Source organism: Buceros rhinoceros, unplaced genomic scaffold (genome assembly GCF_000710305.1).
Source record: "Buceros rhinoceros silvestris isolate BGI_N320 unplaced genomic scaffold, ASM71030v1 scaffold11890, whole genome shotgun sequence".
NCBI classification, from domain to species: domain Eukaryota; kingdom Metazoa; phylum Chordata; class Aves; order Bucerotiformes; family Bucerotidae; genus Buceros; species Buceros rhinoceros.
In genome coordinates, this window is record NW_010387918.1 from 1 (window position 1) to 13,649 (window position 13,649).

General features: G+C 38.4%; 1 protein-coding gene across 1 annotated transcript; it reads left to right on the plus strand.

Moving 5' to 3' along the window:
• Positions 1-983: 983 nt before the first annotated feature.
• Positions 984-8,995, plus strand: LOC104496303 (dnaJ homolog subfamily C member 15; the record flags this gene model as incomplete). Its single annotated transcript, XM_010139429.1, has 3 exons — positions 984-1,060; positions 5,786-5,856; positions 8,925-8,995. Coding segments are annotated over 3 exons (219 nt in total), but the record flags the coding sequence as incomplete, so codon positions are not given.
• Between the last annotated feature and the right edge of the window lie 4,654 nt (positions 8,996-13,649).

Consider the following 13,649-nt stretch of genomic DNA (forward strand, 5'->3'; position numbering starts at 1 on the left):
CTTCCGGCTGGATGATTCTGTGATTCTGTGAAATATACTTTCAGCCCTTCCCCTGTGACAATTGTTGTAATCATTTCTTCTCATCTCCATCTCCTTTTTAATGTTCTTTTCCCACTCATATTTTTTCTCTCCTCCTTGAAATGGTGGCTTAAAGCCTTACATGCCGATCAGTTTAAAGAAAACTAACTCCAGATCCTGTATGTAATCTTTATCAGTCACTGGTGTCTAAGGGAGGATGTAAAGGCAAAAGGTGGTTAGGATTTCCCCATATATTCTGCTGCTTTCCAGTGTTCTCCCACTCAGGGATTTCCTGAAACAGAGGTCGTAGCTTTATGCTAAGCTTTCTGTGGGTTTGATTTTGTTTTGTTTATTTTTCAGGGTTCCTTCAAATAACTCGATAGTTTGGTTTTTTTAGTTTATTTTAAATAACATGTGGAAAAAACACGTTGAGTATTCAGCAATTTATTATATTTCTTCATTCTTATCCTTTTATTGTTGTTTTTAACCTACTTTGTTTGTGGAAATACCTGGTCTTCAGAATGATTGTCCATAATTCTTTGGATCCCTAAATATTGTGACTTTTGCCATTTTCCATTGTGGTCATACTGAAGCTGTTCTAAACAAGTTTCCCTCTTTCCCACCGCCGCCCTCCTCAACACATGCTCTGTACCACTCTGCTAGTATTTACTTTGATTCTGAACTCTTCTGTCTGAAGGCAGGATTTTAATGGTTGCATCTATTAATATCTCTTGTTAGCAGTAGAAGATCGTAAAAACACAGGTAGTTATTTTTAAGTCGATTTTTGTATGTGTTAACACTCAGGAGAAGTCCTTTCATATTATCTGCTTTGTAGTCATTCCGTGCCTTCAAAATAAATTATAGATGAAGGTAATGCTCTGAACGAGGTCATATAAATACGATTTAGGTCCTGGCACCTTGTACATGAAACTAATTATTGCTTGTTTTCCCTTTCTTCTTTTTAGAGTCTTTCATCATATTATAAAGGAGGATTTGAACAGAAAATGAGTAGGCGAGAAGCTAGTCTCATTTTAGGTGTAAGGTAGGTGTGTTGCAGGAATATGTTTTTATTTAGTAAGTATTGAATGAAGAAAGTGTATGTTCCGAGAATATGGAATGATCTTGCCAAAATAATAACTTTTTTAAAGACTTCTAATCGCTTGTAAACCATTCTAATAGTCTGCTTAAGCTAAAAAGCAAACAATGAAATGCTAATAAAACATGCGACTTGTGTTTGGCTTGAAGGCATGGTAACATATTGCAATGGAGAATTGGTGCTCTAGAAATAATCAGAATAGCACATACTGTGCTAATTAGTGCAATCACATGGTTTGGTCTCCAAAAAATCCCTTGAGATAAGTAATATTGTAGATTATATTAAGTGACAAAAACAAATCAATTTTGCTCATTTTCTTCATAGGTCAGTAATACTATTTTTTTCTGTCTTCACTCTGATTTATTTGGATTTAAAAAGTTGGGGCATATTCCAGACAAAAATACTTGGAGAGACTTGTCGTTTCGAGTAGGTATGGGAAATCATTTCCAGGCTGAGCATTCAATGGAATTTTTAGTGGCTTTTTTTTTCAAAAACATTTGGATGGCCAATGGTACACACTTCAGCGTTTGCTGTAAAGCAGGCAGTGAATTTGAATGCTTTCCTGATGAGAGGAGCAGATCTGACCTTAGGTAGAATATTTTTTTTTATTTGTGTTTTAGATCAGTTCTGAATTTCAAGGTTTTATATATATATATAAGGAGGAGTGTTTTACCTATCCACAGAAGAAATTATTTCAGATGGTGGAAAGTGGGGCTTAAAATCCTGTTTGGTGTGCTATTTGCGTTTACTTCTAACATAATGGAAATCATGCAGATTAAGCGTTAATTTTAAGAAATTTTAAAATAAAACATTACATTTATTTGAAATGTTTCATGCTTGTACACTGAAGAAGAGGTTTATAGGAATGCCCTCCAGAAATATTTCCTTTGGCCTTTAATTTTGATAATGTATTTACCTTTCCACTTTATAAGGGCAAATTCAGTGATACTCCAGAGTCACACGTGGCAAGTCATTATCGTCTGTTTACAGTGGCAATACTTAGCCTGAACAGTGTTCCTGTAGGCGACTGAAATTTCATCACATCTGAAACTAGTCCATTTTAATTTTTAATTTTAATAGCTTGAGTCTGCACTAGGCATGGTGATACTACTTGTTTGGACTGAGTCTTGCAAATACCAAATCAGATCAGATTTGAGGGAAGTTCTACTTAATGATGGCAGTATTGATGTAGCTCATCTTTGAAGCATGGGTAACATCTATATAGGAAATTTTCACAGTGTTAAACACGCTTTCCTAAACCATTTTTAACTCGCTGCTTACCGTATTATATATATATATAAATGCATCCAAAAAAAAAAAGCGAGTTTTAAAGTGAAAATGCCAGGGTATGCACAAACGCACAAATTAGATCTAAGCCCTGATCTTGTTGTTGTAACACTTGTTTTCTGTGTCATCACTTCCAAGTCATATTAAATTTTGAGTCAAAGACTTTGTGCATTATTTCAAGTGCTGAGTGTGCTTGGGCAGTATAAATAATAAATACCAGCTGTGAGGAAGGTGATCATTTAATGGTAGCTTTTAAATTTCAAACATGTTGGCCTGTTACACATTCCAAATGTTACTCGCTTATAACCACCTTGTAAGATTGTAGAAGTTTTGGTAGAAATGCGTATGTACATTATTTGTATTTAAACTCTGTAAAAGGTATCCAGAGCTGCAAAGTACTGTATTGGAAATACTCACCAAGTTTTAGTGTCCTTGCATTAGTCGTTATGAAGCATCACTGCTTTCTGAAATTCAGTACAAAACGTTGTAGTAATATTAACAACTATATACTCTGTAGAAGGAACTGATGATTGCAGGGATGGGGGAATGTCCAAGATAACATCGGAGGTGAAAATGTAGGAGTGTTTTCCAAACATTAGACAAAACAGATGCTAGCAAAATATAGCCGTCTGAAGTGTAATGATTTACAACTGTCAAATCCCTAATGTTGAACTTCTGAAGTTAGAAAATGAGTTAAAATTCTAGATAAAATGAATAAATTTTTTTGCATTGTATCATTTCCTCTATGAAACAAGATGTACGCTTTTTGGTTTTGATAGGAAATATTTAATTGTTTGTTAAACTCATGTACAAAATATATATATCTTAAAATGTTTTGATCATTATTCTTAAAACATAAATGACAAAAAAACCTAGGCTAATACAATGTAGAATTTTTTTTAATGTATAACTGTACAAACACAAATGTATTTAAGGTTTAATTGTTGTTGCATTTTAAATTTTATTTTTAAACACAGTTTACTGCCCAAGTATATCATATGATCATAATACCACTCAAGATGGGAGGCACCTTAAGAGGTCTCTAGCGTAATCTGCTTGCTCAAAGCAGGGCCAACACTAGGGTCAGAGCAGGTTGCTCAGGACTTTATCCCATGGGTCTTGAAAGACTCCCAAGGATGGAAAATCCACAACTTCTCTGGACAACATCTGTCACTGCTGGACTGTCACTGGGGTGAAAAAATCATACGTGCAGCCACACCTCCCTTTCCAATTTGTGCCCATTTTCTCTCAGCCTCCAAACCATGCATGACTGCAGAGAGCCTGGACCCCTGTTCTTGACAACCTCCCTGCAGATGCTGAGGGGGCTGCTCCGAGGTTCCCCAGCAGCCCTCTCTTCTCCAGGGGGAACAAGCCCTCAGTCTCTCCTCAAAGGGTGAGTGCTCCAGCCCCCAGCCATTGAGGAGGGGGCTCTGGTTGGCCATTGTTTACCTCTGCAGAGGTCCCAGAACTGGATGCAGCAGCTAGACATGATTGGCCAAGCAGAGAAGAGCTGTTTCTGTTGACGTAGTGACCATGCTCCCATTCACACAGCCTGCGAGGCTGTTCTTCTCTACTGCCGGGCTCTTGTTGTTGCTGTGCCCCAAGTTCCTTTCGGGAGAGCCGTTCCCCAGCCCAGCCGTCACCAGCCTGTAGCACTGTGAGGGGCTCTTCCTTCCTAGCACTGTGTTCTCTGTGTCCCCTTGCTGAATTTTGTGGAGCGTTCCTGTCACCCCATTCCTGCAGCCTCTCCAGGTCCCCCTGAATGGCAGCAGATTGACTGTTCCCACCAAGATGATCGAGCTTTTAGCCAGAAGGCACCATGGCCTTGGTGTGACTCAGGTTGTGAGGCTCTTCAACAAAAATCTGATTTCAACAGTAAAGATTTGTTTGATAGTGATGAAGAATCTTTAGAGACCAGTCTGTGGAATAAGCAATATCTGATAAAATGAAGCAAATCTGATGTAAAACACCATTTTCACAGTTGCTTCTTGGAGCAGGGCTGCATGATTTTCCATAACGTGCAACTGGAACTTTCCCACAATGACACTTGGGTCATCTGGGTTTCTAAATGCGGTATATCAACTTTCCTTTTTATTAGTGAGCAACAGTTTTACAAATCAGAATATAGAGGATTATTTTTAGCTGTCTGATAATGAATCATTTTCTGTGTATAATTGTATATTTAAGGCCTTTAACCCTCCATGTAAATCTTATTTTCTGGGTCACTTTCTGTTGCATTGAAGTGTCCTTTTCTTACGGAGTTCTGTGAACTGTTCTTGCAACATACCCTAATTTCCCTGTGACAGAAGAATGATTAGAGGTTGTTTACCTCGGGAATGTAGTTAGCCTGATACCTTGCATTCAAACTGTATCTACAAAAAGATTAATTAATTGAATCCTCCCTGATTAAGTCGTCACCTGAAGTGGAAGACACTGCTTTATTTCTGTATGCTAACAAATCATGAAAGAGTAAACCTTCCAAACTGTCCTTTTGCACACGATAGCCTTACTGGGCTGGCATACTGCATCTGGAAGTGGTTATTTGTCTGGTAAGGTACATACTTAATTTAGGCCAAGTGCATATTTAATGTATCTGTCATTGAAGGAAACAACATTACGTAGCACTTGTAAATCAGCATGTCCCTGAATGTAATACATTGAACAGCTTTGTAAAAATAAAAATTACAGTTTTTTTTTTCAGGCCCCAGCAGAAAGAATTATTATTTATAGAGCTATGAAAATATTTACAGTAGAACAAAATGTGATAATAGTAAATGTTTGTTGTTTTGTCACTGGACATATAAATACTTATTTTCTGGGAGGAAAAAATGTGTTTTCTGTGTTTGACGATAAGAATAATGAGCTAGATACACCCTAGAGCTGCCCATTTTTTCTTTTTTTTTTTTCTAAAATTGTTTATTTTGAATGAGTGGATGTATTGCATTGAAAAAAAACCCTGAAAAAATATTTGTCTGTGTCAAATGTTTGTTGTTTTGTCACTGGACATATAAATACTTATTTTCTGGGAGGAAAAAATGTGTTTTCTGTGTTTGACGATAAGAATAATGAGCTAGATACACCCTAGAGCTGCCCATTTTTTCTTTTTTTTTTTCTAAAATTGTTTATTTTGAATGAGTGGATGTATTGCATTGAAAAAAAACCCTGAAAAAATATTTGTCTGTGTCAAATACACAGGCTTTTAAAAAATGTCTTCCTCAGTGTGTCTTACATGCCTTTGTTACTTCCTCAGAGATGCAGTTTTGTGTTTTGTCCACAAGATGGTGAAAATCTCAAGTTTTAATTATTTTTAAAGCAGTATAAACTGTTAATTTATAGCTGGAGCTCAGTGGCATTTATGATAAGCTCTTCAATTTATTTTTGCAGTCCATCTGCTGGCAAGGCCAAAATCAGAACAGCCCATAGAAGAATCATGATTTTGAATCATCCCGATAAAGGTAAATAATTATTATTTTCTTAACTAGTGCTGGAAAGGAAGAGGCTTAAATGAGGTCCTTTTAAGTTTACTGATTGTCTAAACCACCACACTGAGTATGAGCTTATGTGTCTCTTCTCTCAGATAAGCTCGGCTTAATGAACCACGGTTTTACCCACCTTTCTTAAATGTTGTTTTCTATACTTGTACGGCTTCAGTTAAAAGTAGGAGCTCAGGGACCAGTCTTCCACCCTTAAGAAAAGCCTTAAAAATAAGAAAAAAAAAATTAGCTATGACATTTTTACATTAAACTGACGTTCCTGTTGTGAACTGAGATGGACTGGTCACATATAGGAAAGTAATTTTCTGTGGGGAAATGTTCTGCGTTCACTAAGTACATCACTGATGAATTTCAGACTTCCTGGAATTCACTTGGAACAAATACAGTGCTGGGCACCGTTGCTTTACTGGGCAGGTTTTGAATGTAAATTTATCTTACAGAAAGGCTATTATTATAACTTTAACTACACTACAGCTGGTTGAGAAAGAAAGCCCATATGTTCATTGCTGTTTCTACTTTAAAATAACAGATGGTGAAGAGTTGCACTGTATTTCAGAAGTCAAAAGGGGAAATCGCAGGGTTTTTATATCTTCCTGACAGAATTACAGGGCTTCCTGCCAGCACCCCATCTCAAGAAAATGGTAAAATAACTGTGACCACTGGACATGGGAAGTGTTTACACCATGCTTTCCTTTCCACCCCTCAGTTTAATTCTGAAGTTGTCCTGCTTATTTGAATTCACACTTTCATTTTTTACAATTTTCATAATGTATGAGCTGCACAGAATTTCTCCTCAGCATTTCTACTATTTTATGATGGTCAGAGGCCTCCTAATGCTGCAGTACGTATTAGGTCAAAAGTTTTCGGTAGTGAACTTCTCAGTTTATTGTAGCAGTACTTAAAGATGTCAGCCAGAACTGTGAATCTCCATGTGGATGTTGAGTAGACGTGAAGAGCCAGTTCCCTTTACAGAGATCGTACGTTTTAACAACCCACTCTTACAGCTGTAATGCACCTGCAGCTGGGCACAGTGTAGGTTTGGATGGATGTAGTGAGCTCCTGTGTGCTGTTAAGATGGAGCATTTTCTCAGTAGGAACACCAGTTGAAGGGATTTGTGCTTCTGTGCTGCCCCTGCAGCTCTTCTGGCATGGCTGTAGAAAAAAAGCTTGTGTAATGTCTTCAGCTGCAGAGCAAGGGCCTGGAGTGATCTTGAACATGTGGCATCACAGAGAGACTGGTTTGCTTGTGTGTGTATCTTGGTTTCTTCTGGCTGTCTGTTGCACAGATGTGCTTATAAAAATAATATTCAGTATTAGAATGTTGTTTTGAAATAATATTTTGCCAGCTGGGGTCGATAGAAGAAAGAGTAATAATTACAGATTTTATAAGTTACATATGTTATCTGAGATCCAAAATGTTGAAGGGAGAATTATTAGAAATAAATAAAATATGCTTGTGTAATAACATCCCTAGTGAGCACTACTAAAATGGTTGTGTATGAACCTTTACAGTTCAGTTTTAAAGCGGTCTTAAACTGATACATTGTATGTTAATTTATCAGTTACTAATTTTATGAAAGAACATCTACTCGCAGAAGGAGGAAGAGAGAAGCCTTTTGGACTTGCCCTAATTATAAACAAACACTTAGGCAATCATGAGATTGAATATTCTCTCATTTGAGGGCAACAAAATTAATATGACACTTAAGAATGTAAATGTATTGAAAACACTTCCAGCAGATTTGAATTTACTTTAAGATCCTGCACTCTAGACATGTAGAAAATTAATGCACATTTAAAAATTACTTGGGATACATAGTTTATTGCAGTTATTAGCCTTTACTGTTTGTTTGATCCTCTTGTCTACTCTTTGAAAGAAGCAATAATCAGTGTAGTAAATCCAATTCCTGGCTAAAAAGCCAACTGCTTAAAAAAAAGAAAAAAAAAATTCATTTTCCAGTAGCCAGTTCTCTACCCTTCCCCGGCCCTGCATCACTTTTCTCAAGTGTGTCTTACCTATTAGGACTACATTCAAACAAAACCAGAACATGAGCAAGAGAACCTTGTTACTTTTTCCAGCTGTTTTATTACACCTTGAAAAGACTTTATCAAGATATAGATTCCTGCAGGAATGTCCTAAAGAAATCTTCAAGCAAGGCTTGCCTTTTTGTTTTTATTTACATGTGTCTACAACTAGTTCTGCATGGTTCTACTATCATTATCTTTTTCTGATTGAGTGGAATAGAATGAATGAAATGATGAATGAAAAAACAGGATTGAACAGATGCCTTGGAAAAGGCTATTCAGTGCGCAGTACTGCTGGAATCATTTTCATGTGAAAAATACAGGTGTATTATAGTAGTTGGTAAGTTGCTGCTATAGACCTTGTAATGTTTTTGGTAACTGTAGGCAGATGGTTGGCACTCAGGGGGAGAGTAAAAAAAACAAACACAAAAAGACCACTGAACTGTAATCAGATTGTTAGATGGAGCGTAAAGCAATGACAGTGTTCAGGACTAGAAGTTAGAAGGCGTACCATGTTTAAATAGCTTTAATGTGATAGTTTCTGACTGGTAGTTCTGGGCATCTAGCACAGGAGAGCCTTGGTGCGTGTGCGCACACTTAATGATTCTTTGTCAAGATTATTTATAATATTTTTACCTCTTTGGGGTGAGTGGAAATCATTGCTATTGCCTTTGGGTGAGTGTTCAAGACAGCTGACCTTGCATTCATTTGCAGCAGCATTGCTCTGCAAGTCTAAATCACTCTGATGTAAAGCGATTTCAGTCTTCTGAGACAAATTGTCCAGCATTATTCTACAGTGATTTTAGTTTTGATAATGTTTCTCATGTTTCCTTATCAATTAGTTTACTTCATATCAATGCCATTTTTTAAGCAGTTGTATGAAAAGGATCTTTTTCGGAGGGATGAGCTATTTAAAGTGACTTGTAAGGGGATGCTGCAGGTGAAGTAGTTTGGTGCCTAATACTGATGTGTAAATGCTGTTCCTTTCCCTGTTTTCTTCTCAGGTGGATCACCTTACATCGCAACAAAAATAAACGAAGCAAAAGACTTGTTGGAATCCAGTGCCAAAAACTGAAATCTAAAGCTGTGGGTCATAGGAGATTGAGCAGATACATTGTGCCACAACTTTCATTCCTACTTGCTCTGCACAGTTTCTTCACCCTGCATTGATTATTTCTAATTATTGTCATAATTAAAAAAATTAAGATTATTTAAAAGCAAACTGAAGTCTTTTACAGTTATGTAAAGTTATGTTCAGTTATGCTTCTGCAAGGAGCCAGGAGTTGGACTTTATGATCGTTATGGGTCCCTTCCAACTCAAGATATTCTATGATTTTATGTCTCAATTTTAGTGTATTTTTACTGAATTATGATCTATTACAAGCTTTGAAAATGTTCTCTTATTGTCTGTGGTTTTCTTTAGAAGTAGTTACTTCTTTCCTTAAACTCTTGGAGTTTTCTATTTAAAAAATAATCTTAAGGGCTTTTTTTCTTCACTGATGAAGACTTGACCATTGCCAGCAAATCTGTGACAATGTATTTATTCACAGGGAATATGACAGACTCTGTACAACCAGTTTTCAGCATCACCTTATACTTGAATCTAATTTGAGAAATACTAGGGTTTATTCATGAGTGCAGTTTGAGAGATGCAACTCAGAACAAGTTGACTAACAGGGCTATGCACTGCAGTTTCCATTAGCTGTATATGTGGGGCTTGGAGATACAAAGGAAGAGTCTTAGTTTTCCTTAGGTCTCTTGTCAGATAATTATATGGATGTGCTTTTACTTCAAGTCACGGAGTACGTTTACTCTGTAGCAGATGGGGTGGTGGAGGGGTTTTCATGGCAGTGTAACTGAAGAAGGTAGGTCCATGTGACGTGGAGTTCAGATGGATTTTATAGGCCATGGTTGTCTAGGTCAGTCCAGTCATATCTGCCTGATGCAGGACTGATACAGAAGAGAACAAACAGAACTGTACCCCCGATGACAGTCACTTTGCTTATGGCTATGGGTGGACTTACTGGGTTAGTTCTACAGTAGTTGTCCCAACTCTGCATTATGCTCCATTTCCTGAAGCGTCATACGCATCTCCTATGTAGCACCGTAGCAACCTAGTGCTGGCCTTGGGGAATACTGAAGCCATGGATCTCTGACTTTCAAGAGAGCACCTTTTAATTGACAGCTGAGAGCAGATGCTATTTGGGACACTTGGCTGTTGCAAATTACTACCAGTAAGTTAGCGGCAGATGAATTAACTCTCCAAAGAGGAGGATGATGAGAGTAGGCAGTCTAGTGGATTCATTGCAAGGCGGAAAAACTTTCTAGTATCCATTTAAACTCGTATCATTTTTGAGGTAAAATGAACAACTCGCTGCAGTGCTACAAATACAAAATTTAGATATCCCATTTCCTAGGTTATTTAGCTGGAGGAAAGTGGCTAAGAGCAGTTAAGTAATTGAAGTATCCAGTCTGTTTTATCCACCAGAATGTGCATTTATCTGTTCATCCAGAGGTGAATGTCCAGATTATACAGATTTTTCCTTGAAAGGAAGAAAGAATAATTTTATCAGTTTTCCCCCACTTTGTCACAATTCTCTTACTTTTGTTAAAGAGATTAGAAAAATCTTAAGTTGACCCTGGAAGAAAGTACTAACTTTAGGTAATTCAGACTTTACATTTAGGGTGGCAAGACATATGACACAACTGACTGGATACAGCAGAAAAGGCTGCAGAGAAAAACCTGTCTGGGACTAGGCATAGGCTATACGAGTACTACACTTGTATTGTGTAACTAATGCTCTCATACAAGAAACTTTAAAGATGGTGGATTTTATTCCATTCCATGCAGTCACCTTAATTGTTTTTTGTTTAAAGGAGTGGCCACCAAGTGATGCATGTTTAAGGTTAATTATTCCTTTCACAGGCAGATCAGTATGTGTTAGCCAAAAAACCAAAGTTTTCATTTTAGAAGTGAAATGGGTGAGTTACTAATTTTATTAAGTGGAGTCTCTAAGTGATCCAAGTCATTGTTCAAAAGCAAAGTGAATGTGTATAGTAGTTAGCAAAAAGTACTCTGTAATGATTTTGAACTGACTAGCTGTTGTTTTCATGATTGCCTTTTCTTTCCCCTCAGTTAGATGGGGTGTAAAGAACTAAAGCACCATTTGAAACAAAGTTATTAAAGATGGCTGCCTGTTCTGTTCTTAAAAATTAACTTCCCTAACCCTGGCTCTGTAGATTTCATTTTTGTGAGATTGTGTTGCTGATAATTTTATTCTTCATCTAATTATTTATATCTGATTGTTTTGAACACAACACTTTTTTTCCTGCCTTTCTGCTATGAGAGAGATTGTTCTTCTTAATGAAAAGAAATAAAACGTTCTAGTTCTGCTATCTCCTTTTCAGAGCAGACTACTGACCCACTAACAAACTAATAAATTTAACAAATTAACTGGCCAGTCGTATCTCTGGAAAATGCTGTAAAATGAGTGAAGCTAATGAATAGCGGTTGTGAAAGCATCATGGTTGTGCGCCCAGTGCTGTAACAGCACGCATACAGTAGCATGAGTATGTATCTGTGGAAGCAACTAATTTTTTTCGTCTGTATACTGGCAGAGTTGCTTTGCCTTCTAAATGGTGATTGGAAGGGTGAAGATTGGACAGTGAAAGGAAGGATGTAGTCAAGCAAATCCTGTAAATACTGCTAAAATTGTTAGCGCTGATAGTCAACATTGCAGGCTAGGCACCTTGCAAGGCACCTTGCGGAACAGCACCTGGTTTGGTGCTCAGCCAGACCAAGATGACAGGGAGACTTTTTTTTTTAATAGCATAACCTGCTAATTTAAACTTTAAATATTTAACCTCATAAGACTATTTTCTTTACTTGTCAGATACAGAAGGCTTTTGAGTTAAAACTGCATAGAGGTTGATTTATTCTGGTGTGTTTCAGCAATGGTAACATCACCTAAATAATACTAAGATTTTTTCAAGAGTTAGTCATGGTACACAGAATAATTGCTGTACAACCTCATGTGCCATTAAAAAAACCCCTATTGTGCTATTACAATTTTCTTATTTATATACTAACTTATACAAGGAGACATTAATTAGTTGTGTGGTGGTTGTTTTTTTTTTTTAATATAGCAGGTATTGCATCTAATAAACTCTAGTTTTAAATAGTGGCAAAGTTCTTCTCCAAAATAGTACCTCTCCAAACTGGCTGTACAATTTAAACGTTGCTTAAAGTCTGTTTGGGGATGTAATGATTTCTCCTGACTGTTGGAATTGATGTGGACACCATTGATGCTCCTGCTCACATCTGGCAGGTGAGCGAACAGTTTTTGTTGCAAAGAATAGCAGAAATCCTAAACGTTGCAGTGAATACAGTTTAACTACTACCATGTAGTGAAAGAAACCCAAACAAAGTTCTAGTGGACAACTCAATGGGTAAAAAGTTGTCTGGATGGCTGGGATCAGAAGGTAGTGGTTGAGGTGGTCTACAGAGAGGTTGGTTTGTCCTCTCCTGTTTGACAGCTTTGTGGGTGACATGAAGGAGGAGACTGGGTGCTCTTTCAACTTTACAGGTGATACCAAGCAGCATCAATCAATGTTGTGGAAGGCAGGGCTGCCATTCAGGGGGACCTGGAGAGGCTGCAGGAATGGGGTGACAGGAACGCTCCACAAAATTCAGCAAGGGGACACAGAGAACACAGTGCTAGGAAGGAAGAGCCCCTCACAGTGCTACAGGCTGGTGACGGCTGGGCGGGGAACAGCTCTCCCGAAAGGAACTTGGGGCACAGCAACAACAAGAGCCAGCAGTGTGCCCTGGCAGCAGAGGAGGACAACAGCCTCACAGGCTGTGTGAATGGGAGCGTAGTCACTAGGTCAACAGAAACAGCTCTTCTCTGCTTGGCCAGTCATGTCTAGCTGCTGCATCCAGTTCTGGGACCTCTGCAGAGGTAAACAATGGCCAACCAGAGCCCCCTCCTCAATGGTTGGGGGCTGGAGCACTCACCCTTTGAGGAGAGACTGAGGGCTTGTTCCCCCTGGAGAAGAGAGGGCTGCTGGGGAACCTCGGAGCAGCCCCCTCAGCATCTGCAGAGAGGTTGTCAAGAACAGGGGTCCAGGCTCTCTGCAGTCATGCATGGTTTGGAGGCTGAGAGAAAATGGGCACAAATTGAAAAGGGAGGTGTGGCTGCACGTACGATTTTTTCACCCCAGTGACAGTCCAGCAGTGACAGAGGTTGTCCAGAGAGGCTCTGGATTAGTGGATTCTCCAGCCCTGGGAGAAGGATGTGGCCCTGCTTTGAGCAGCAGGCAGGAATAAAGACCTCCTGAGGATCCTCCTGATTGGAACTGTCCTGTGCTACAAGATCCGGTGGGGAATACAGATGGCAGAGGTATAAAATAGTGGAACAACTGCATCAGTAGTTTCTATGGGTGGTTTCTGTTTGCTTTTTACAAAGTCTAATGTACAGCTGAACTTAGAAGCATATCTAAAGTAATCTGAAATGTTTGGAGAGCTGCACAATACAAAGTATTAATCCTACTCCATGGGGGTGTCCTTGAGACAACGTTCTAGAGGACTCTGAGTCCAGTCTTGGTGTCACTGGTCAGGTCAGTTTGTTCTTAATACCAGGTAGTGGGAAGCTGCCCTAGCCTCTAGTTAGACTAGTGCCCTAAACAGGCAGTTATATTTTTTCAAATCATGGGCACCTAGTTAGCGG